The following is a 26870-nucleotide window of genomic DNA, read 5'->3' on the forward strand; positions in this document are numbered from 1 at the left end:
TTTCTTTCTGCAGCCCCGCCCCACCCCACCTCCTCCTGCTTGCCCCCATTCCTCCGCAGGAGTTCACCTTCCAATTTCATGTGTAATACAGCTTTGGGGCTGAGTGGATTCCAGGACTTAAGGCCAGAAGTAGAAGAGCCTCTTTTGTTGTGTAAAACCTTGTTTATAAGCTTGGACGGTGCCCCACGTGGCTGTAAATTTACATGACTGTCTCTGAGTCAATCTTGGGGACACCATTCCTAGTTTGTTTCTCTGACTGTGTCAGGTGCATTTTTCTTCTGGATGACTACTAGTTGAAATATGTTGTTACTTTTCAAGTTTGGTCAGCCCCTGGACTAGAGGAAGGATTGCAGGAATGGCACATACCATCATGTAGCTATTGGAAGTATAACAAAGTTAAGTAGAGCACTGGCACATTTTCATCGACACAATCATTAACTTAATAGGGTTTAGCAAGATCTAGAAATTAGTCTATTCCAGTTCATTTGTCCTTAGAATGCACTTCAGGGCTGGCAAGAGGACTCAGTAAGTAAAGGTGCTTGCTGCCAAGACTGAGTTAGCTCAGTCTCCAGGCATACACCACAGAAGGAGAGAACCAGCACACACAAGCTGTCCTCTGGCCTCCACGTGAGTGCTGCGGCACTAGCATGCCCACCCATACGGATACATAATCAATCAATCAATAAAAATATTTTTTTAAATGAACAGGGTCATAGAATTGGTCCGGCCTGTAAAAGGGTTTGCCGTGCAAGATTGATAACCAGAGTTCAATCCCGGATCTCACAGTAGAAAAAGAGAATAAATTCCAAAAAGGAGGCCTTCAGCTCCAAGGCATTTGACACCTTCTTCTGGCATCCGGTACATATACACGCAGATGATGCATGCACACACACACACACACACACACACACACACACATCAGAAAATAAGTAAACATTTTAAAAGTCAGCTCTTATATGAGCCATTCTAATCCAGGGACCACATGTGCATTTGGCGTGTTTCCTGTGCATCAGGAACAGTCTGCTCCCTGAGGAAGGCCCTCACCCACCCCCATTGCAGGTCATTCTTGTCCATCCACAAACTCAGCTTTAGGGCTCACACTATATGAAGCAGCTGATGCCATAGAACAGGTGATGCGAAAATCAAGCCATTCGTACAGTTCAGGTGTTATCTGAAGCTTGCCTCATGGCTCAGAATAAATGGGGAATAAAAGAAACAAGGGGCCAAAAGCGCAGCACTTAGAATTCTTCCAGGTCATGTTACAGAGGCCTTGATCAGTGAAGGCAGAGATGACCTCAGCCTGACGATTGACTTAGGAGGAAGAAACACAGTTGTCCAATCCTGTTTAGCAGAAATAAGGATTTGCCTACACAAAACCCCACAGTACCGAAGAACCCCAATCTTGGTTCTGTGCTGAACACATTAAATGAGCAATAATTGTATGTGGTTTAAGACCTAGACTCTTAAGTGAAAAAGAGGATGTTCACGTACATTGATTTAGAAATCACAGTCAGGCTGCGATGAGCTCAGTTGGTAGAGTGCTCGCCCAGCATGCAGGAAGCCCTGGGTTCGATTCTCAGCCCCACGCAGACCTGGTACGGCAGTGCATACCAGTAATCCTAGAGTTCAGGAAATGCCAGAGTGTCTTCAGCCACAAAGAGAGTTCAGGGCCAATCGACATAAGACACCGAATTAAAGAAAAAATCACAGGGAGGAAAAAGCCTTCCAGGTTATTGTTAGTCAACATTTGATGAGATGTGAGTGGCATATTAATTAACTGCAATGGCCCGGCTAATTGGAAGTTGAAAAAACAAAAAAACTGTTGAGACAAGTGAGAAGGCTACAGATACGGAAAAGAAAACATGACACTTAATTTCAATTCTCTCTTCCTAGGTGGGCATGTCTTTGCTGAGTAAAAGAACCTCGGTTCTAGCTTCTAAATTAAGATCTCCTCCACTTGTCCCTGCCTCTACATGCAGTATGGAAGCAGCATGCGGCATGGCCCTCTCTTCCCACTAGCTGCTTACATTCCAAGTTATTCAGGATGGCAGCCTCGTGAACCCGGAGGGCAAAAGCAAGCTCAATGGGCTGGCATTACGTAGGCAAACAATTGGAAGCTGTGGTTGCTGAGGAAGTGAGCTACCTAGAACTCTACAGTCTGGCTGAGAGCAGGCACAGTCTTCAGGAGGGAGAATGCCCAAATAATAACACAGAATGCCAGTTAGGTACCAAGCACTATTAAAATATCTGTATGTTAATGCTGGCTGGTGATGATGATGACACGTGCCTGCAATCAGTCTGAGGAAGGAGGATTGATTGCTATAAGTTCAAGGCTGATTTTTGGATGCGTAGCAAAACATTGTTGTTTTCTGGGTTTTTTTTGAGAAAAGGGTTTCTCTATGTAGCCTTGACTGTCCTGGACTCGCTTTGTAGACCAGGCTGGCTTAAACTCACAGTGATCAGCCTGCTTCTGCTTCCCAAGTGCCGGGATTAAAGGCGTGTGCCACCACCCTCCAGCCCAGCACTTGGGAGGCAGAGGCAGGCAGATCACTGTGAGTTCGAGGCCAGCCTGATCTACAAAGTGAGTCCAGGACAGCCAAGGCTACACAGAGAAACCCTGTCTCGAAAAACAAAACAAAAAGAATCATATACCCTCTAAATGCAGGCCAACTACTTCAGTAAAACATTGTTTTAAAAATATGTATCTGATGCCGGGTGTGATGGCACACGCCTGTAATCCCAACACTCAGGAGGCAGAGGCAGGTGGTTCTAGGCCAGCCTGGTCTACAAAGACAGTCCAGGACAGCCAGGACTATAAGAGAAACCCTGTCTTAGGGGGAGAAGGGGGCGGGGGGGGGGGGTAAGATCAATGGTCCCAAAGTTCTGTTTCTTGCTCAGGGGAAGCTCAGAGCACTCAGAGCAAGGCTTAAGCCCTGGGCACTAAGCCAGGTTCCCCATCTCACGGGGAAGGTGGTGGAAAATGAGTTTTCCATGGAGCGTTACAATTTGGCTCTTTTAGAATGAGACTGTTGTTTCAGATGGCAGTGGAAATTAAGGAGCCCCACAAGACCACGATGGTACCAAAGCGTTACAGCTCCTTGTTTGAGCTGCTGTGCTAAGAACGGCAGAGGAAGCGGGCAGGTGTCTGAAACCTGCTGGCAGGCAGGTCTGGTGAGACGAAGGCCTGGTGGTGCTTCACCTTGGGTCAGCACTGAACCAGCAGTGGTGATGGAGCAGGTCCAAACTGCTGCAAAGGCAGTTCCGCCATTGCTGCCCGACCACTAGGGGTCCATCAGAATGTGTCTGATTCCCTGGGGCTAAGGGTGCCAGGATGCTTAATCTACATACAGTGGTATAGTGCCTCATTTACAATCAGTAACAAGGGGTCCTATCACAAGAAGGAGAAAACTACTTAATTATCCTATGTGCGAGGGGATGTCTTGTAGGTATGATTAAAGGCCATTTTCTGGAGGCTAGAATCTCCTCAGCATAGGACAGAGTACTTCCAGAATTCCCTGTGTTTGAACAAGTTCCTTATCAGAAAAGGGTCGGGCCTGTAATCTGCATGATACACCTTACAAAATCTGGGGTTACCAGAACCCCACTGAGAAAATGGAGCCCACTTTCATAGACAAGGCACAAAATGGCTCTCCAGCAGAGCCCCGCCATCTAGAGAGTCTTCCTTACCCCAGGATTGACAAGCTGTGGAAACAGTTTGAGAGACAGTAGAACAGAGTCCAGTGGGCCACCTGACTGGGGAGAATCATTTTCTCTCCCCGCCTCCCTCTCTTCTCCTCTCCCCTCCTATTCCTTCTCCCTTCCTCTCCCTTTACATACACATCATCAGCTTCATCCCACAACCTTCCGAGGTGGGCTCCATCATTACCCTTACCAGACAGATGAGAAAGCCAGATTGCCAGCCCAGTCACAACAGAAGCCTCCCAACTCCAAGCCCATGCCCTTAAGACAGGATCTAATCTCTCGGTCCTTGACTGCTTGCTTTATCACTCACAAGCGTGTCTCCAGCCTTCTTTGATGTCTGTTTACCAGGTCTATAAACATCAGCCCAGAGTATGTCCGTCCCTCCCCTGCCATGGTGTCTAGATGCTTGCCTCCTCTTAAGCCTTTCTTCTGGCTGTCTCAAGGTTGGAGCCAGACACCCTTCATAAGGGCACTTACTTGTCAATTCAGAGTGGGCCTCCCGGTCACTTCCGTGTTAGGAGTGGCCTTACCTCCTCCCAGAACTTCCCCTGTCATTTTGCCCGGCTAGTTTTCTTCATGGCACTAATGACACTTAGAAAATATACTGCCTGTCTTTTCCTCCAGGGATGCACACTTCACGAGGACGGTTTGTTTTTGTCATTCTGTGTTTTGGGGGCTCTGGCATAGAACCTGGCACATGGCACTGAGGCCTTTAGTCCCTAAAACCACAATATCTGGGGCAGTGGATTATTTCTTGCATGAAGGTGACATAGATTCCAGGGACAGCACCTGTCTACTCCTTACCCACATTTTCTTCACAGCTACGTCCCTTGGGGGATGTGTACTGACTTCCCTACTTCTGCACAAGTCTGGCTTCTTATCCTTTAGTTCTCACTCAAATGGCATCTTGTCGCCATCGTCCCGCCTCTCCCTGCCCCTCCCTCCCACCACCCATTTTATTTGGATTACAGTACTTATCACACTCTAAATTTATATTGGATTGGTTTTTTTTTTTTTAATCTCTCCCCATTAGAAAGTAAACAATGTTCTTGAGGACAAGAATCTCTCTGCTGGTCATGCAGTGGTGGCGCACACCTTTAATCCCAGCACTTGGGAGGCAGAGGCAGGTGGATCTCTGAGTTCAAGGCCAGCCTGGTCTACAGAGTGAGTTCCAGGACAGCCAGAGCTACACAGAGAAACCTTGTCTCAAAAACAAACAAACAAACAAACAAACAAAAAACAAATAAAACCAAGAAGGATGGGATAGAAAGAAGAGGAGAGGATCTCCGCTACAGAATTTCCAAAATATTTCCAAACAGATAGACATTCACAGGTATTTGTCCACTCTGGCCACTTGCATATTTGTCCTAACCATTCAGTTGTTCTACTAGTTTGATATTTGTATGTATGGTTGACATAGGGTGTCTGGTAGCCCTGGGCGAGATTCAGACTTACTATGTAGCAGAGTCTTGTAGGCTCAATTTTCTTAACCAATATATTTTATTAACAACTTAGTGACCGAGCCTACGTCCCTTATAACCTGATTAAACAAAACAGTAGGAAATGAGCATCAATGGACACAATAACAAAACCTTAAGGATATCAGTTCCGAGGAATGATTTTCCGGGCGTGAGCTGCAGGATTTATTCTGCTGGAACCTGGGGTAACCAGAACCCAGAACCTCAGCAGGAGCAGGAGCCCCGAAGCCTTTCCCGGAGCGGTTTTCTCTCGGAGCGTCTTGAAGTGCAGTGATGAACAGCCAAATCTATCTCAAGTCTCCAAAAAAAACCCCTCTCCAGTTCTGGGCTCATTTACATATCTCCTCCCAGAGCCAGTTCACGGGATCTTTTCAGCTGGCAACAATTAAACTCCTGCACAAGGTGGTTGCTCTTCTAGTAAATTAATCTCACCCGTTCTCTCACGAGACAGTTCCAATCCCACACTTGGGATCCTAAAAAACAGGTTTTTCTCTCCTTCAGAGTCTAGCTTTGAACTCCTGATCCTCCTTTGTCAGCCTTCCAGTTGCTGGGATTATGAGTAATGGTTTTTTAAGTGGATCTCTTTGTTTTTCTAACTTCATAATTTTCATATCTAATCCATTTTCTCTTCTGAGAGTTACAATTTATTGCTTTTCTTTTTTCTATATTGACTAATAGAACCCCAGCAGTATGAGACTGCACAGGTAATAGTATATCCCTTTGCTGTGTCCTTATTTAATAGCTGTTATGACATTGCTAGTAGCTGAAACAAGCTATTCCTCATCATGCAAAGCAAAAGCTTTATAAGCCTGCTTCACTAAGGTTTTTTTCTTGGATGGAAAGTTGGTTAGGTTTGATTTGGTTTTGCTTTGTACTATGTTTGGACAAAAATTCATGATCTTCCTGCCTCGGTCTCCCAAGTGCTGAGGCTACAGGCATGCACCACCACACTTAGTAGTAGTAAGGATGTTAAATTTACTATAAAGTAGATTACTTTTAGCTAAAAGGCCATCTTTTTGTAAAACAAACAAACAAGCAGAAAGTTTTTGTAATCGCCATGAATTTCACACAGATCTTTTGATCACAGAGTTTTGTTCCTCTAATTTCCTGATAGGGTAAATTCCAGGATTTTGTTAATATTGATGATTGTGAGGGGAGGGAGAAGACAAGGGCTCACGTAGCCCAGGCTGCCCTTGAACTCTGGCTTTTCTACTACCTCCCAAGAACTAGGACTATAGACATGCACACACACACACAAACACACACACACACATACACACACACACACACACACACACACACACATGCACGCACGGCTGAAATAGTCTTGTATTTCTGGCTTGTTTTCTGGCATTTTTGGATTTTCTGCACATCTGTGGTCACCGGGGCGGTGGTGACATATTTGTTAGGTTTGTTTCTATTTATTGACAAGATTTTTTTTTCAGGCTCTGCTATCAAGTCCACAATGCACCTGTGGACTATGTGGAAATGTGATGCTTGTTTCTAGGTGTTTGTGCAAATCTCTGAACCCATTGCCTTCCTCCTTCACCTTTTGAGTAGAATAAGGACACTGAAGCCCACAAATGATGCCAAGGCCTGAGCACCGGAGCACAGGGGAAAGTGTGTGATGCTTAGCCATGGTTTTCATCTTGTGTTTGGTTTTGGGAAATGATGCCAGGGAGGATGTAAACACCAGATTTATCAAACTCTGACACACGTGAGCCAGAGCCCCTTGTACGCATACTTTATCTGGTGCTTTGGGTCCCGAAATCATATATACTTACACCATTTGTCACATCCGGCCTTGGTGGCTTCCTTAAATGCTCCAGAATTCTTTATAAATCCCTCATGAAGTTCACATTACTCAAGGGTCTTAGGGAAGTCTACGTAGCCATGCAAGGGACAGTATACATTACAGGACACTTTCACATGATGTCATTTCTAAAAATCTAAGCATAAAATAATTATATTGAATGAAAAGGAGACTGCAGGCAGAGCAGCAGCCTGTGTTCCTCGGGGCTTCCTGACTAGGAATGCAATGGTGACCCACCGCCTCAGGCTCCCATAGCTAGAGACACTCTTAGCTGCATATCTTCCCTGAGGTGACAGGCCTCGCACTCTGAGCAAATGAACCCTTCCTTCCTAAGCTGTTTCTCTTGGGCAGTTTGTTACAGCTCCAAGAAAAATAATTAAGGAATCTTCTAGATGGTTCCTGTGTTATGGTTTCCAATTTTTTTTTTCTCAGCCCAACAAATACGTGTTGCTTTCAGAGTCTAGAAAAGCATGCTCTTTACAATGTAGGCTTCTTGTTATCCAAAGAACGTTACTCGTAGACGCCATTTCTCAAACCTAAGCTGTGTGTTATCTCTGCTAGTTGCTTTATTTGTGTTATCATTGAATTTTTACAGAAATCCTGTATGACTGGTTCTGCTATGGTCTTCATTTTATAAGTTAAAAAAAAAAAGAGCAAAGGTTTAGATAGTTTTCTGGTGCAGTTTTTCACAAACTCTTACTCCGTAACTATGGGTATAGGACTGAGCCTCAGATGGGACTTAAATGGTGGTTTCTCTCTAGAACTGTAAAGCCGATTACCAAAGAGAGCAGTGAAAAGTGCAGTGAAGGATTGTACAAACGCTCTTCTCCGAGCCCTACACCTCTTCATCGTTAATAAAGGCCTGTCACCAACATCTTATTTTCAAGCTGACATGTTAACCTGAGAGCTGCCACCAAGCACACCCCATAATCTGCCGTTGAAAGAGATTGTCCAGGGAGAAGAGCCAAAGTAGGTAAGAAAGATACTAGTGTGAGAAAACTCACTTGCTTCTCAGTGGCCCACCAGGGTCAGAAGTGGCTTTCAATGGCAAAAGTTCAGACATTCACTGAAGTGATAGGATCTGCCTTTCTTTGTGACTGAGTGAATGTGACTCAAGAATCCTTCTGTTGGGAGTTGTTGGCCAACAACCTGGAAAAGGTGAACCACGGGAAGGTCCGGAAGATTGTCTGTTCGTTGTCATTTTTACTTTACACCTGTTAGTATTAAAATCCAAAAAATGACTTCAGCTGAAAGGCTGGGCAGGAGGTTGCCAAGGGCTACCAGCTGCTAAGATTGCATACACCTGTCCCAATAAGCGATGATTTTTACTTCAAAGCGCTGTGGCCATAATCCCAGTGAAACCATTCTAAGCAACCTGTGTGGTTTGCAAGGGAGCCCCCGAAAGTTCTCACTACAAAACAGCAGGATGAAAGTTTCCCAGTAGAATTCCCTACAGTGCCACAAGGAAGGGTGAAGCAGCTGGGGCTGGTCACTGAAGCTTTAAGCCCAGCCTTACTCCCCGCATACCCTCGTCTGTGTCCATAGCACTTGGTCTCAAGGTGTTTGCAACCAGATTTAAGTAAATGACTCCCCTGTCCCTTCCTCAAGGTATCCAGTCCTTGCTGGATATCGCCCTGAGGATGCGTTTCAGGTACTTCACACGACGCATGTGCCTTTCATCTTCTGTCTCCTCTCTTCCTTGTCTCTGGTCATCAAAATCGTCTTCCAAAAGTTCAGTTCCAGCTACAGTCTCCCTCAAAACCTGAGCCGGCACCTCGCTGTTCATACGTAAAAAGTAGATTTCCCCAGGACAACAGTCACAGCAGATATCAGCCTTATCTGTTTTTCTTGGGCTCTGCATGGTAGCCCGGTGCTCCTAAGCCTTTTCGTTACTGTCCCTCTAGGAAATCTTTCTAAAACTAATCGCCCTTCTTGAAATGTGAACATTATAGATATACTGCGTATTTATCTACCTATGTGTTGGGTGCCTATCTTTGCTTTATACGTAAAAAAGAGTAAGGGTTTCCCTGCCTGGCCCCACCCCCAACTGAAAAATGTGTGCTGTAGGTTGAGTGTGGTGGTGCATGCTGATGATCCCAGTGCTTAGAAAGTGGGGGCCGAGGCAGCAGACTTTCAGGGTCGTTCTTGGCTATAAACCTCAGCTACAAGGATTTTGAGACCAGCTTGGGCTGCATGAAACCTGAGACACACACACACACACACACACACACACACACACACAGAGAGAGAGAGAGAGAGAGAGAGAGAGAGAGAGAGAGAGAGAGAGAGAGGGAGATTTTAGCTGAAACAGATAGTACTTTCTAGCCCTTGTATACACCTCCATACTTTTTAGCTTCCAAGTTCGTGCTCATCAGAGCCATTGATCCAAGGAACTGGGAGAGAATGAGAAGACCGCAACAACACATTTCTGCGATCTAGCCCACTGCTTGTTCTCCCTGCCTAGAATAGACGCCTGTGTCTGCTCCCACCTCTGTCTATTTTCTTCTGTTTCAAGTCCTACTCCTCGTGTCTCAGGCCACACTTCACATCCTCTGCACCAACCCACTTAGCTAAAGCTAAGCTCTTCTGTGTGCTCCGTGGCATTTCTATACTTTCATTATTTTAATAAGTGTATGGGTGTGTGTGCGCGCGTGCGAGCACAGGCGCCCAAGGCAATCAGAGGCATCAGATTCCCCCTGGAGGTGGAGTTACAGTTGGTTGTGAGCTACCTGAGGCAGGTGCTGGGAACTGGGCACAGCAGCCTTGCAAGGATAGCAAGTGCTTTCAACCTCCCAACCAGCTTTCAAAGCCCAAGGAATTCTTTTTATTAAGTAATTGTTTTTCTAACCATGCTGTTCCTCACTGGCTTATGAGAAAAGGACTACGCTGTTTAGTGTGCAGACCATGGCTTCATGTAACAGGTTCCAGAATAGGTTAACTGCTGTCAGTTCACTGATAAAAACGGGGTGAGACTACCCCACCACTACCCACATTAGAAAATCAGTATGGACACCTAGTGAATAAAGGCACGTGCAACAATAATGGAACAGTGTGCGCATGACAGGCTTCCAAGACGCCATCACTAACAGACAGACAACTTATGAAAGAGTTCTGTGTTGTACAATATGGACAAGTAGAGTGGATCCCCACTTCTTGAAGATAATAGACACCCACAAAAAGTTATCTCAAAGGCTAGCTCTCCAGATATGCCATGAGTGAAAATCAAGGTAAGTCAAGGCACCAAAGATAAAATCAGACTTTTTTTTTTTTTCCGAGACAGGGTTTCTCTGTGTAGTCTTGGCTGTCCTGGACTCACTTTGTAGACCAGGCTGGCTTCGAAAACAGACTTTTTTTAAACTTTATAGTTTTGATTGTTTTGTTTGTTTTTTGTTTTTTCAAGACAAGGTTTCTCTGTGTAGCCTTGACTGTCCTGGACTTGCTTTGTAGACCAAGCTGGCCTTCAGCTATGCCTCCAGAGTGCTGGGATTAAAGGCATGCGCCACCACCAACTGGCTTGATTGTTTTTTCTTTTACAGGGGTGAAACCCAGTTTGGTTTATTTACCATGAAAAGATGGTATTTGTGGGCATACCTTGTAAATATTAGTGGCCATCACCATCAGAAAGGACCAAATTAAGAGTTTGGGTTATGTGTGTACATCAGACAAAATTGTTTTTATGTAGAGAAACATGCTTTCTGGAAAGACATTTATAATTTTTAAAAAAGCACATTATGCATATTTTAGGAAATATCTGACTTTCTTACATTATGGAATCATTGGCTTTCTAGGAAAAGCACTTTCTGTGCTTGTACAGATGGCAGTTTGCTCTAGCACTTACTAACACCGTTAGCCTCCAGGCTGCCTTCTAAAATACTGTAAGCAGGACTTTTTGTTGTTGTTGTTGGCTTTTCAAGTGTGTTTGTGAGAGCGGCGGACGTTTGGCAAATAATTCATTTCCAAGGGTAACCTAGTGCCAGTCCTTCCTCTGTGAGTCCCTCTGGGACAAATGGCCTGGGGTGGGTTTCTGCTTCCCTGGTCTTTAAAATAGGGTAACACTTCTGTTAACTTTTAAATTCCTACCAGCTTCCCTGCTCTTAATCCCTGAAAGACAGGATTAGTTGTGAATCTTTTCCTTCTCAGTCTTCCTACTAGCTAAGCTCAGGTTCTTTTAGCAAATACCAACAGCCAAGCAAATAGTTTGAGGCTAACACTTAAAGGTAAGCCTCTCTTAGAGACAGAATTATGTAGGCTTGTTTGCTTAACAAGTAACATAGAGGGTGGGAAGGGGGGAAGGGAGGGGCCGCTGCAAGCCCCGCCCCGCCGAAAGCGATTGGCTCCTTCGCTCCATTTAGTCACTCATTTTGCATCTCGGTTGGACAGGTTAAGAGAAACATGTCATTAAGGTGTTGTCAAAGGAGCTCTGTATGTGTGGGCTGGTCTCTAGGTTTGTGGTTTTAGCTTTTCAAAGGCGTTGAGCTATTATGGGTTATGGGATCAAGTTCGGGGAAAACTAGTCTTCTTTATCTTGAAAAATGGCTTTGTAAGAGGAGGCGCCAAGGAGCTTAAGTACACATAACTCTCGCACACGGGAGAGAAAATGACGAAAGTTCCTCAGGGGTTTGATTTCAGTTTCCTAAATGAGGAAGAAGCCAGGAAGATCCTCCAGGTACTGGAAAGAAATGAAGAACTCCGGAGGGCAGAGAAGGACAGGATCAGGTAGGAAGCAAACTCCTCCTGGGGTGGGCCTGCATCCTGCTGGCGTCCGTCCGGTCCGAGAGAACCCAGAGAGCCGAACCGCTCAGCTTTCCCGGGCACCTGCTGGGATCCCGTGCGGTTACTGCTTAAGGGCGGCGGGAAGAGGGAACCAGCGTAGTATCTCTCTTTGGGTCTCTAGATGCCTTCCGGTGCTCTCTCGGGGCTCTCCATCCCCAGTGAGGTTGACTGGGAGTCGGGTACTCCCGCAGGGAGGAGGGAGAATGTGGCGCTTGCTTTCCTTTTTGCATTTCTCTGTGCGTGAGTACCTGCCTGTTCAGGACTCCCGGACGAACCTCAGAGGGAGAGGATAGAGACTCCGGTGGTCATGGCCTCTAGGGATGGGGTCAGGACCGTTCGGGGCATGTGAATTGTTGCGGGGCACTCCCGAGAGAGCTGGATCCCGGCAGCTGCTCCCTCCAAGCTAGAGGCCCAGGGCGGGAAATCCAGGAACTTGCCGGAGAGTCCTGTGTGAGTGAATGGGACTTAGACACGGGGTCGGCTGCTGCGGTGTGGTGTTGTAAGGAGGTATTTCTAGGAGATTTAACCAATGACCTTATTAATAAATACGGTGTTGTAGACGAGGGAGCGATACATTACTAGCAAATTAAATTGGCAAGTGATTACTTGGGAGTGTAAATCAGCGATTTTTTTTTCCCTTGCTGGAGTATGGATCCACAGACCTATCCAAGTGAACTGTGGGAGGAAATCCAAGATATCACTCAGGCTACAACGCATGGCGTAAACGGGAGTTTAGTTAGAGACCTGGCTTGGTGAAGACATCCCGGTTCCCAATTCCTCTCAATCCCTCCCACCTCCACCCTTCTCTCCCTCACCGCAAAAGAAATCCCTCCAAGGACAAACTCTCTTAGTCTTTGCAGCGACAGAAGACACTGGACTCAAAGGTCCCTCTTTACTTTTCTCTGCTGTGTGAGTCAGGGGTGGGGGTCGGGGGAGCAATCAATGGCATTTTAAGTTTTGGGAATGGAGATCTTACCACACTCCGCTTTTGAAAATCAGCCTTCATTCCCCGCCCCGCCCCCATCATGTAAGGAGTCTGTCATTCTGGAGACGATGTGTCGCACCCACCTGTGTGTGTCTATACAGGTGAATATTGGCCACACAGGGTGTCACCCCATTGAGAGGTGGGCATCAGATTTGCAAAGGATTAGTTAGCTTCAAAGCACGTGCAATCCCGAGGCTCCAAGGCTCCCGGCCTGGAGTTCTCTGTATTCCTGGACTCCAAAGAGAAGGTGGCCACTAGTATGAGGGAAAAGCAAGGGCAGAATTAGGAAACAGTGAAAGCGAGGAGAGATTGTGTTTAGGTATGAACTTGACCCTTTTAAAATTAAAGGTGCATGCCTTTTATCCCAACACTTGGGAGGCAGAGGAAGGCGGATCTCTGAGTTCGAGGCCAGCCTGGTCTATAGAGCAAGTTTCAGAACAGCCAAGACTACAGAGAAACCCTGCCTCAAAAACACAAAAACAAAACAAAACAAAACACAAAAACAAAACAACACAAAAACAAGAAAACAAAAAAGTATAGTCTTTGGAAATCCAGTGGCACAATATGTTAGCATGCAGTAGTTACATAAACTGTAATCTAAGAAATAGTAATAGAAGCCAGGCATGGTGGTGCATGCCTTTAATCCCAGCACTTGGGAGGCAGAGGCAGGAGGATCACTGTGAGTTTGAGGCCAGCCTGGTCTACAAAGTAAGTCCAGGATAGCCAAGGCTACACAGAGAGACCTTGTCTCGAAAGAAAGAAAGAAAGAAAGAAAGAAAGAAAGAAAGAAAGAAAGAGAAAAAGTGATAGAATTTTTTTAAATTAAAGGGAATTTCTTTTGTACTGTATTAGAGTTATAGAAAATATGACAACTGAAGGAAAGCAGATGAGGGTATATAGGGCCTCTTTAGACGTATTATCATTGTGTATAAATTGCATGTATCTAGAACATGTGTGTGAGGCACATACACATGTGCATGCATCCAGACAGTCATAGAAGCCAGAGGAAGGCAGTTGGTATCACTCTCTGTCTTTTTCCTTTGAAACAGGGTCACTGAACCTTGAGCTAGGCTGGCTAGTGGCCAGCAATGCCCAGCAATCCCCGTGCTTCTGTCTCTCACAGCTCTGGGGTTACACGCATCTGCCACACATGAGCTGGTGCTGAGATCCAAACTCAAGTCTTCCTGCTTGCACAGCACATGACGTGCTCTTAGCCCCTGGCTGTCCCTCCTGCTCCTTCAAAGGACTTTAGACTTAAGACTTTTTGAGTTGTCTGTACCTTTGCCTTGTGCTTTCTCTACCACAGTCCTTTGTGCCCACATCATTGACTTCAGGGGAAATGGGTCTCTGCATAGATAGCTTAGGTGTTAGGAGACTGCAGCACATCGTCATTTAATGATGCTCACATCCTAAATGAAGCACCAGCAGAAAGAGCAAAAAGTCAAAATTGTAGCTGTTAAACTACCAATCATCCAAATGGTTTAAAACAACTAACATATCAAACACTTTAGGGAAAGTGGGTGATTGGACCAAATGTGCAAAGCAATGACACCTGGCACTTTCTTTACTCCTGGTTACTTCCTGGCTCCCTCTGCTGAATGTTCATATCTCCATGGGGTTTTCTACCCTGCTCCAGGCCCGTGGTCATTCATTGCTGGAGCTGATCCTGGCCTGCAGAAAGGGCCCAGGATAGCGTGTAACCCAACTTCAGAAATAGTTCAAAGGGTCTTTCTGGGAGATGCTGGGGCCTATGCACTCCCTCAGAACCAACTTCTTCTTCTTCTTCTTCTTCTTCTTCTCCTCCTCCTCCTCCTCCTCCTCCTCCTCCTCCTTCTTTTGTTTTTTGTTTTTTGTTTTCCAGGGCAGGATTTCTCTTGTAGCCCTGGCTGTCCTGAACTCACTTTGTAGACCCAGCTGGCCTTGAACTCACAGAGATCCACCTGCCTCTACCTCCCGAGTGCTGGGATTAAAGGCATGTGCCACCGCGCCTGGCTAGAACCAGCTTCTTCAAGTAGTTTTCTCTTGGGTAGGGTAGCAGGGGATTAGATAGGGGAGTTTGGCAAAGCAGCTGGTTGAGAGACATGATGAATTCACCTGCATTTGTGACATTTGGAATGTCAACAAGACAACTAAAAAGAATTCCTTCCAGCATTCTGGAGGCAGAGGCAGGCAGATCTCTATGAGTTCGAGGCCAGCCTAGTCTACAGAGTGAGTCTGGGACAGCCAAGGCTGTCCTGTCTCAAAAAACTAAAAATATTTTTTGCGTTTTTCTTTAATTTTGGGGGGGTAGGAGACAGGGTTTCTCTATGCAGCCTTAGCTGTCCTGGATTCACTTTGTAGACGAGGCTGGCCCCAAACTCACATAGATCAGCCTGCCTCTGCCTCCCGAGTGCTGGGATTGCAGGCATGCATCACCGCACCCAGCTCTACGATTCAAATTTTAACCACCAGGATTCAAGTTAATAAATAGGTAATCAATAAACAAAACAAATGGGGAAATGTTGAGTCACAATAATAATGAAAAATTAATTTTGAGATGCCCATGGTCTGCATGTTGTTAGTGACTTAAGTAGATTTCAAACCTTTTCCAAAAGATTTATTTGTATTTATTTCTAATTGTGCATACATGCAGGAGGACATGTGCATGCGATTGCACGTACCCATAGAAACCAAAAGAGAGCATGGAATCCTCCAGAGCTGGAATTACAGGTAGTTGTAAGCTGCCTGGTGTGAGTACCAACACTTGGGTTCTCTGCAAAAGCAGTATGCGTTCTTGACTGCTGAGCCATCTCTCCAGCCAACTCTAAATCTTTTAGTGATCAAGAGCACAGTTTGGGGAAACCTTGCCTTTGACCCAGTTATCCATTTCCTAGATGCTTCGCATCAGTAGGAGGTCAAGTAAGAGGAAATAGCCATAGCAGCCTTTATTAAGTACTGCCTTTTATACAATAATAGTAATTATTGTCATACTAATAACAGCTAGCATATATGAGGAGCATACTGTATAGTGGTCATTGTACTAAACATGCTGTGCAGACTTCATGTGTCTTCCCAATAACCATACTAGGCACAGAGAATTGAAACTACTTATAAAAGTTGAGTATCTTGGTAATTAGTAGAATCAGAATTCAAATCTAGGTCTATTTTAAATTGTTTTGCTTGTCAACATTGAGTAATAGTCACAGTCATTCCTTGGGACAAGAATTACGGCATTTAACAAGGTCAAGGGGGCCTGGAGAGATGGCTCAGAGGTTAAGAGTACAGTCTGCTCTTCCGAAGGTCCCGAGTTCAATTCCCAGCAACCACATGATGGTTTACAACCACCTGTAATGAGATCTGGTGTCTTCTTGTGGTGGGCAGGCACACGTGTGGGCAGAATACTGTATAAATAATAAACAAATCTTAAAAAAAAAAAAAGAAACAAGGTCAAGGATCTTGCTCTTGGTTCTGAAGTTCACAAAATACAAATCAAAAACTTGAACCAAGATCCATCTGGTTTTAAATAACTTTTATTTTTTCCCATATTGAAGGCATACATTTTTATCTATATGTATTTACATCTCTATCGACTTTTATGTATTTTTTTTTTTTTTACATTTCCATCCTAAATCTGATCAAGCAAGTTCGTTTATTTTTCTCTCTTAAAAACTAACAGGGGCTGGAGAGTTGGCTCAGTACTTAAGAGCACTGGCTGCTTTTGCGGAAGATCTGGGTTCAATTCCCAGCATCCACATCATGGCTCACAAACACCTGTAACCCCGTTTCATAATATCTGATGCTTCCTTTTGATTTCCACAGGCAAGGCATGTGTCACTAATACCCCCAGCCAGTCTAGCCAATCAGAGCGTTCCAGGTTCAGTGAGAAACCTTGCCGGTAGAGATAGATAGATACATAGATAGATAGATACATAGATAGATAGATAGATAGATAGATAGATAGATAGATAGATAGATAGATAAATGATAGATAAGAAATTAAGGAAAATGGTCAACTTCATCATGCACAACCAGCCACACTATACCAACATACATACATACTAAAAATGCATCTTGCACATTTAAAATCAGTATCTTGTATTTTATTTATTTGCTTTGTGGTGATGGTGGCGTGTATATGCCACAGCACGTGTGTGGAAGTCAGAGGACAATGTGCTGATATTGGCTCTCTCAGCCCATTGTGTAGGCCTCAGAGATCAAGCCTAGGTTGTCAGACTTGGAGGAGCACCTTTACCCAAAGAGCCATCTCTCGGGCCCTATATGCATTTATATTTTTATAATTGATTGTTTATGTGTGTGTGTGTGTGTGTGTGTGTGTGTGTGTGTGTGTGCACTCCTTGCACATGCACATGTGTATATATGTGTGTGTCCCAGTACTTGTGTGAAAATCAGGGGACAACTTGTAGGAATTGGTTCTCTCCAGGGGATGGAACTTGGGGCTGGCAGGCTTGGGGGGTCAGTATGTTTTCTAGCTGAGCTATGTATCTCTGTGGCTCTGTATATGTGTATATGTGTGTGTGTCCGCACTGCCCACATTTTGTAAAGCTATACTCAAAACTGTTGAAACAGTAACCTCTTAGGAACAGTATCTATGGGAAGTTAACTTTCTGTTACTATTTAATTTGTTACAGTTACATGTTATTTTAAAAGTAATTGCTTGCGGGTATGGTGGGGCACACCTGTAATCCCAGCACTGGAGAGACAGAGGCGGGAGGATTGATGTGAGTTCGAAGCCAGCCTGGTCTACAAAGTGAGTTCAGGACAGTTAGAGATACACACAGAGAAATCCTGTCTTGAAAAAAAAACAAAACAAAAAAACAAAAACAAAAACAAAAATAATTGCTTTCTTTTGTTAATAAAGCAATGAAGACTTTGGGTATTTTTGCCTTAATATCTTTTTATTAATTATTTAGTTAGTTAGTTTGCCTTTTGCATGTAGTGTGAGTCTGGCTGTATGGCTGCCACAGTGAGAATGTGGAGGTCAGAGGACAGCCCTTTGCCTTCCCACCTTGCTTTTGAGTCTCTCTTGTTTCTGCTGCTGCATATGCCAGGCTAGCTGGTCGCTGAGCTCCTGGGCACCTCTGTCTTCTCTGCCTCCCATTTCTCACGGCAGTGCTGAGCTCACAGGGGCAAGTTGCTCATTTGCCTACTCTGTGGATTCCATACACACTTGAACAGCTTTTATCCACTGAGCCATCTTCCCAGCCACTCATTTATTTTTAAGGCAAGGTCCCCTTCCGTGTCCCGGATTAGCCTGGAACTCACTATGTAGTTTAGGCTAGTCTTGAACTTTTGGCAGTTCTCTTATCTGAGCCTCCTGAGTACTAGGCTTGGAAGCGTGAGCCTCTGTTCCCAGCTTAAAAATACCTTCTTAAATAATTTCTTTAAAAAAATAAGTCTAATAATTCGTCTACCCTTGTCGTTTTCTTCATAGTGTTATGGGATACATAGGTAAATTGGTACAGGGTGAACTGTACATCAACCTTGTTCCTTGTGATCAAGGATTATTTTGGGTAGAGTTAGACACTTCGATGCCTAGTTACAAGAACTTAACATTTTGTATAAGGAATGCAAAGTAAGGGAGACAAAGATGTGGGAAACCACACAAAAATAGAAAGTCAGATTGAGGCTTGTCTAAAAATACTTTCTCATCCACACAGATGATCTAAAAACCAAGAAATGAAAATCAAAGGGTTTGGGTTAGGTCGGGTCAATATGAGCAAACATCCTTAAAGCTGGGCACAGGTGCCGAGGCTATGCCTTCCACACACGGGAGAACTCCAACACTGTCAACAGAAGGGGTGCTCTGCAGTTGGTTGCTGTGCAGGCTGCGTGTCCAAGAAGCACAGGCTCACTTCCTCCCACCCCTACTTCCCAGAATGTTTCCTTATTGACGTGGCTGGTGGCCCTGCTTTAAAGGCTGTGCCTTAGCTCGTCAATCAGCACCCCACTGTTGTCAGCCTCCCCATTTCCTGTGTTAGCTTTCTTTTTTTTTTTTAAGATTTATTTATTTATTATGTATATAAATCTCGTTATAGATGGTTGTGAGCCAACATGTGGTTGCTGGGAATTGAACTCATGACCTTTGGAAGAGCAGTCAGTGCTCTTAACCTCTGAGCCATCTCTCCAGCCTCTGTGTTAGCTTTCTAATGGTGAAAGAAGAAAAGCAGGGCTACTGTGACCAAAGACCCCATCGACAAAGGGCGGGTTGTGATTGTTTAATATGAACACTAACTTTGCCTTGGTTTAGCTTTTAGAAAGCACATTTAACAGCAGTTAAAGGACGGGGGGTGGGAAAAGAATAATGGGGGGACATAGCCTACTCCTGGCCACTACTCTTTCATCCCTCACCACTGTGGGTGTGTATTTAAATCTATGTTTATATTGTTTACGTGGAAACAGTCTTTAACCCTTGAGAGTGTCTTCCTTATCTCTCAGAAAGGTATTGTATAGATGTCACTAGTTGTTTTATGTATCAAGAATTCATTCCTTTGCAGGGCTGACTGCTACTCCATTGTATACATGAACCACAGGTGACGACTCCATCCACTGAAAAAGATTTTAGATTAATTCCAGTTTTGGGTGACTTTGAATAGAAAGTCACATTTGTACACATTGTTGTGGAAACATCAGTATTTACAAGGAGTGTGCTCACTAGATTGTGTTCTTGAACTCACATAGTATTTGCTAAGTTGTTTTTCCTGATAGCTGTAACACTGCATTCCTATTGGTAGAATATGAGCGTTGCAGGTTTTGTCTTAGTTCCTCAGGCTATTATGATAAAACAAATACCTTAGGCTGAGAAATCTATAAACACAAGAGGTTTATTGTTCACAGCCCTGAAGCTGGGTAGTCTAACATCAAGCCTAATATTGAATATCAAATGTTTTCGATATTTTATTTTATCCCATCTTATAAGCTTGTGGTATTATCATATTCCATTTTACATTTCACAATGACTAGTACTGAATATCAAATGTTGTCAACATTTTTTAAATCCTATCTTACAACTTGTGGTATTATGTTCTATTTCGTATTTCCTAATGGCTAACGACAGTAAATATTCTCCTGTGGTAATCTGCCTTTCATGTATTCCTTGGATGTCTGTTCAAATCCTTCACATATTTATAATTGGGTTGCTTATTTTCTTACCATTGATTTTTAAAAATATTCTTTATATATTCTGGTAACTATCTTTGTATGGAATACAGGATTTTACAAGCATTTTCTTCTCAGCTGTAGCTTGTCTTATAGTATTGTTGTATAACAAAACAAATTTTTATTTTGATAAAACCCAATATACAACCTTTTCTCTTGTGAGTTATGCTTTTGGTAGCATTCTGAGAACTCTCTGCCAAACACAAGAGCACGGGAAATTTTCTCCTATGGCTTCAAAGGTTTCTCTTTCAAGTCTTATGCCTTAGATGTTTTGAAATATTTTCATCATGGTGTGCGGCTAGGTTTGGACTTTACCTTAATTCCTGGCTATGGATGCCCAGTTAGCCCAACATAAGTCTTTAGAGAGCCCTTCCTTCACTGACTTGCTTCTATGCCTTTGTGAAAGTATATTTTGGGGTGTGTTTCTGGACTCTGCCCTGTTTCGTTGTCTATATGCTCTTTCCTCAATAAATGCTACATTTGCTTGACTCCTGTAGCTTTATAGTAATTTTTTTTTTCTTTTTGAGACAGGGTTTCTCTGTGTAGCCTTGGCTGTCCTGGACTCATTTTGTAGACCAAGCTGGCCTCAAACTCACAGTGATCCATCTGCCTCTGTCTCCCAAGTGCACCGCCACACCTGGCTATAGTAAATCTTAACATCAAACTTATGAAAATAATTATTTTGCCTGTTTAGTTCCTTTACTTTTCTGTGTCAAGTCTTAGATTTATCTTGTGTTATTATTGCAAATTCACAGTGAATAGAGGTGGTTTCATTTCTTCTTGTCTGGCAGGTATGTCTTTTTTCCTTCTTGCCCAATTTTAGTTAGAATTCCAACATGGCACCGGCCAGGGCAGAAGAGGTGCAAGTCCTTGCCTTGACTCAGAAACCTCAGTCTTTGGTGTTAGGCATGGTCCTTTTCTGATAGACGCTGCTTTTCATCAGATTTTACTTCTTGCTGCTGAGAATTTTGATCAAATGCTTTGGAGACGCCAGTTAACATGTTCGTGTGGTTCGGCATCTTTAGACTCGATGTGGTGTTTACATCAACGCCTTTTAAAATGCCGAGTCAGCCTTGGTGTTGCAGAATGAATGAAGTATTCTTAAAAATGCATGCTGGCCCAACCTCCAGTCCCCCAGTGTGACCGTGGAGAGAGAGCTTTCATGTAGGTAGTTGACTGAAAATGCAATCATTGAGGTATCTCCTACTGAGATGACACTGACATCCTCATTTAAAAAAAAAAAAATCTAAGCCAGGCGTGGTGGCACACGCATGTAATCCCAGCACTCTGGGAAGTAGAGGCAGATGGATTGCTGTGAGTTCGAGGCCAGCCTGGTCTACAAAGCAAGCCTAGGACAGCCACGGCTACATAGAGAACCCCTGTCTCAAAACAAACAAAAAAAACAAACCAGCCAAAAAATCTAGACACAGGAGCAGCAGGGATGGTTCCTGACACCTTTTGAGGAAGCAGGGCTCTACCCCACTTTGATCTTGACCTCCAGAACTGTAGGATCTTATCTATAGCCACATAGTTTCTTTATTATGGTACTTTATTGCAGTACTTTCTTACCACCAGGCTAGCACACGGGCACATTCTCAAGGCAAGCCCTCTTGGTCAGGCTTATTGCTATACATCTGTAATCCCAGCCCTCTGGGAAGCAAAGGCAGACGGATTGCTGTGAGTTCGAGGCCAGCTTGGTCTACAAAAGCAAGTCCAGGACAGCCAAGGCTACACAGAAAAACCATGTCTTGAAAAACAAAAACAAAACAAAACAAAGCAAAACAACAACAACAAAGGTTTGCTAGTGTTTCCTGGGGGGCCAGAGGGTGGCATCTGGATTGGTAAAAGATGTGGGTATGCTACTTTTATATTTCCTGTTGCTTTGTTTTGTTTTTGAGACAGCCTTATGTATAGCTTAGTCTATCCTCATAGTTATGTATAGCCTAGTTTATCCTCATACTTTGTAATCCAGTTTGGCCCCAGGCTCCTGGTCCTTTTGACTCATCTCCCAAGCATTGGGATAAGAGGCATGCATCACTGGGTCATGCTTATGATTTTTGTCTGTTTTAATGTTGAGTAAATCTAGCTTTGTTATGGATTATCTTGTCTTCTGTTCTTGTGAGGGATGCTGTAGCTTCTTCTATAAGCTTTTGGCAAAAGGCCCTGGGACTGGAGTTTTGATTTCTGGAAGTTTTTTTTTTTTAATTATAAATTCAATTTCTTCAATGATACAAGGCTTTTCTAGCTAAATTGCCCTGCATGAGTTGTGTAGTTGACATTTCAGAGAAATGAGTGCACTTTTGCCTAAATTATCACATTTATATGTACAAGGTTGCTACAGTGTGTTTCTGGTAGGCTACATTAATCATGTCATCTTTTTATGTATTTTATTAATTTATTCATATCACATCTAAATTGTTAGCTCATCCCTTGTATCCTCCCATTCCTCCCTCCTCCCGCTTTTCCCCTACTCTCCTTCCCATGACTGTGACTGAGGGGGACCTCCTCCCCCTGTATATGCTCATATGGTATCAAATATCTTCTTGATTGCCTGCTATCCTTCCTCTGAGTGCCATCAGGCCTCCCCATCAAGGGGATGTGGTCAAATATGGGGCACCAAAGTTCATGTGAAAGTCAGTCCCCACTCTCCACTCAACTGTAGAGAATGTCCTGTCCATTGGCTAGATCTCAGTAGGGGTTCGAAGCTTACTGCACGTATTGTCCTTGGCTGGTGTGATAGTTTGAGCAGAACCCCCAGGCCCAGATTTGCCCATCATAATGTTCCTCTTATAGGTTTCTAGGACCCTCTGGATCCTTCTGTTTCCCTATTCTCCCATGCTTCTCTCACCTAGAGTCCCAATAGGATGTCCTCCCCTCTGTCCCACTTTCCTGGTAAGTGAAGACTTTCATGGGACAGTCATCTTTTTGACATATAATTTCTATCTATATGAGTGAAGTTACTTAGGTCTACCATGCAGCTTCCTATTTTTAAAATTTTTTTATTCCTCATTTTATCCTCTCATTTTATTTTATTTAAAATGTTTTAAATTTACTAATTATGGGGGGTGCACATGGGCCATAGCACACAATGTGGAGGTCAAAGGACAACTTGATCAAGCTGGTTCTCTCCCTCCACCATGTGGGTCCCAAGGATGAAACTCAGGCCCTCAGGTGGCAAGTGCCTTCACTTGCTGAGCCTTCTCACTGGCCCCTTGCAGCATTTTTAAGTGCTTTTCTCAAAACTGCTTACTAAAGATTTTGCTGTTTGTCTATATATAATTTTGGTGATTGCTCTGGGAATACACACACACACACACACACACACACACACACACACACACACGCATGTCCTTTTACACGTAACTTAACTATTTTATATGAACTGTAGGAAATCACTATTACAGAGGTTAGTTTATCCCTTTCTGTTCTGGCTTATGTGATTTTCCTTGATATATTAGAACTATATTTAATGGAAATACTACCAGATGACTCTATGATTTTTGCTTTTAACTTTCAAATATACCTTATGAAACTCAATAAAAAACAAGCTATTACTTAGTTCTTTGTATATATGAGTTTTGACCTATAGATTCAACCAACCTAGCATATAGCCATATCTCTCCATGCATCCTTCTATCCATCCGTCCAAACTGAAGGTCAACCAGATGACTTTGCCTACACTACTAAGTGCTGTTTGAGATACACGCCTACCCTATGGATCAAAAACATTTAAAACGGGATTGCATCTGTACTAAGTACATGCATACATTTTCTTGTCGTCATTCACTAAATAATATATTAAAACCGTTATATGTATGTAGCATCGCATTGTATTTAGTATTATGAGAGTCTTTAAAAATTCTTTTATGATTTTCATAGTGCTTTATACAGATGTGAGCATTCATGTTTTTGTTTGTTTGTCCTTTATTCCTGGAGTTCCTGGGGTCTAGACAACTAGTCTGCTGCTAAAAAAAAAAAAAAAAGCTGCTTCTCTTCATCTGCCAATGTCTCTCATCCTGCTTCCTGAAGGACTCATTGTGCAGGGCCTGGGCTGGTTTGTTCCCCCTGGTGCTTTACAGAGTTTACGATGTTTCTTTCTGTGCTATCTTCTTTAGGCTTCATGTTGTTTTGTTGAAACAAGGTCTCTTTTAGCCCAGGATAGCCTTGAACTAACTGTGTCCCTAAAGCTGGCCTCCAAGGAAGGCCTGTTTGAGCCCGCTGTCCGGGTTCCACTTACCATGGATGTCAAGCCCAGTTCATGAAGAAACCTCAGAATCTGGAATGTAAATTTTTATAGGGGAGGCTGGGGGTCCAAGGAGCCTACTGGAAGCTTCAAGAACCCGGTAGGCCTCCAGTGCGGGCTTTTATTAGGAGCAACTCCATGCAAAGATGTTACACAATCATCAAACCATGTTTACAAGGAATAGAAAGGCTTGTTTAATAGAGCACCGGGGAGAACAGAGACGAAGGAGTTTGAATAGGAAAATGTATGGAAATGTAAGAAGCCTATATATCTCAGTAAAAGTGCATTCCAGCTGTGGCGCTGGAAAGCCTGCTGCACAGACCATGCCTTTCTGTCCTTGTGTGCTGAGGCCCAGAGCGCTCTTAGGTCAGGAATGTTCTTCTTTCTTAGACAAAGATATTTGCAGCATTGTTTATTCTTTAACAATTGTATTCCCATATACAATGTATCCTATCCACTCCTCCCCCACCTCCTCCTGTTCACATACCAACGCAGCCCCTCCCACACGAATCCCCCCCCCCAAGTCTAATTAGTGCTGCCTGCTGACTGATCTTGTTGGTTTGATCTTGTGCAAGTCCTACGCAGATAACTATAGCCGTAGTGTGTCCATCAGTGCAACAGATGGGTTGTGTCCACAGCACATTTTCCTATACTCTTATTCTTTCCTCCCCCTTTTTGGCAATATTACATTAGCCTCTGTGGGCAATTGGGGGGGGGGGGGAATAGATGTCCTATTGATGGCTATGTACTCATTTATCTCAGCTCTTTGTTAATCTGTGCTCCTGCCCGCTGCAGAAAGAGGCTTCTCTGGCCAAAGTTGAGGACCTAATCTATGAGTATAACGGTAAATATTTAGGAGGCAGTTTCAAACATGTCCATTTAGCAAAACAACAGCAGTAGCCAGCCCCTGGAGCCTTTGACCTCCTGACCTTGGGGTTTTGACCAGGTTTGCAGTGCCAGGCATGTGGAGCAGCATTTTTAAAGCTCCTCGAGTAAGGCTAATGCACACTAAGAGATCCGACAGGTCCCCTGGGCACTTGCATCATGTACTTCAACTGTCCCATCTTTCTTACACCCCCACTCCTTTGCATGAGTTGAGAGACTGCTAATACTTCAGAAAATCCTATGCTGGGCATTGGGGTAGGGGTGATGGAGCCTGGGGTCCTGGCTTGGACCAGTTGAGAGGACTATACCTGCCCCAAACACAATGAACATTGTTTCTAGTACTTTCTGACTTGAAAGTTTTTTGACTGGATCAAAGTTGCCTTCTGCCCCCAGAGCTGTTTAGTCAAGCAGATCTAAAGAATCACCTTTCACTTTCAGTGCTTTTATTTTACTTTATGGCTCCCTGAGGGCAGGTTGCAGTCCACGCAGAGGCTGTAATGACCACACGCTGTTTAGGTTGTAGCCCTAAGAACTGACTTCCTTAAGCCCCACTGCACAGTGTAGAAGTTCTTCACCCTGCCTGCCTGTTGAGTGGCTGAGCCCAGTCCCTATTTCTTACATGTTGTGTATTCTGTGGTTCTCTTCTCCCAAATGCTGTGAAGATATAAAAACTGACTGTAGACCGTGTATATGTGAGGCTAGTTTTAACTTGTTTGCTGGATTATAATAGAGCATTTGCACTTGAGCTTGCACTTATGTTGTGGCTTTTCCTGGGGTGATGTGGACGAATATCTATTCCACCCAGATAAGGCACTGACAACAACAGGTCAAATAAAGGATTCGAACAAAGTCTAGTTTCCCTGAACCAGTGAGTTAGTGGGACTGTGGGTGAGGGGTTAGCTACAGCTGTGGGTGACTAAAGGCAGCTGCAATACTGAAAAGTCCACACCAGGATGGGTAATCCCCAGAACTCCTTGGGTATCTTACTTGGCCAAGTTGGGTCAGTCTCCTCTCCCTGGCAGTTGTTACTGCTTGTATAACTTTAAGGAAGTGCCTTGTGGTCTTGTAAGTTTTAGGAACTTTCTAGACTTATGTAAGTTTTTATTGAAACAATTTGCACATATCTAAAACCCAATTGGCAAATACTGTGAACACTACAATTTCCAAACAGTGGCCCCCTTAAAATAATAGAGATGGTTTTCATTTACTTCCGGAGTCTTAAAGGACATCCCTCTACGAGGGAATGTTTTCATTTATAGGACATGGCTACACAATTTAGAAGTTCCTCTGAGTGAGTAGGAGCCAATCAAAATCTCTGCTGGCCAGAAGTTGTCCCTAAGTAGCTATTGGTGCTTCAGTCCTCACTGCATGAGAAGAAACACTCCTATGTATGTGGGAGGCAGTTGGAAATGGCCCTGTACTCCATTGGGGAGGGTGTAAATTGAGAGTAAGGCCACTCCTCAGTGTCATCAGGCAGTCCCCCTACCCACTCATCACAGTTTGTTCTCACTGCAGGCCAATGCCCAGCACTGGCTCCGGAGAAAGCAACTGGAAAGACCAATAAATTAGGTCATGTCTATCCACAGCCATTTAATTACCTAGCCTCTGCCATCCAGGCAGATGTCTACAAAGATTTATGAGTAACATATCTCCTCCAGGGTAGCTGTCTCTACCTTCGGAGCTACAGCAGACCTCACCTTCCCCTGGTTCTGCTGGGCTCTGGGGTCTAGCTTCCTCCCCAGCTTTCTTCTTATTTCCTCATATGTTGATATTTAGCGTTTTTTCTGTGTTTCTGAGGTTTTTGAGGAGACTCTATGGGATAAACCGGTACACGCA

At 44.0% G+C, this 26870-nt stretch overlaps 1 protein-coding gene across 4 annotated transcripts in view; it reads left to right on the plus strand.

The window, feature by feature from the left end:
• EXPH5 (exophilin 5) overlaps positions 1-26870 on the plus strand; it is a 92621-nt gene that overhangs the window by 3706 nt on the left and 62045 nt on the right. Inside the window, exon 1 of one of the 4 annotated variants that reach the window (XM_084781374.1) lies at positions 11383-11709. The exons of 1 other annotated variant lie outside the window; for it this stretch is intronic. In XM_084781374.1, the coding sequence (XP_084637500.1) occupies positions 11591-11709 (119 nt within the window). In that variant the 5' untranslated portion in view covers positions 11383-11590. Of the gene's footprint in view, positions 1-11382; positions 11710-26870 lie in introns of those variants that run through there. 2 more of the 4 variants (XM_084781377.1, XM_084781376.1) reach the window with 2 other exon arrangements.

Source organism: Acomys minous, assembly GCF_964271855.1.
Source record: "Acomys minous genome assembly, chromosome: 5".
Taxonomy (NCBI): domain Eukaryota; kingdom Metazoa; phylum Chordata; class Mammalia; order Rodentia; family Muridae; genus Acomys; species Acomys minous.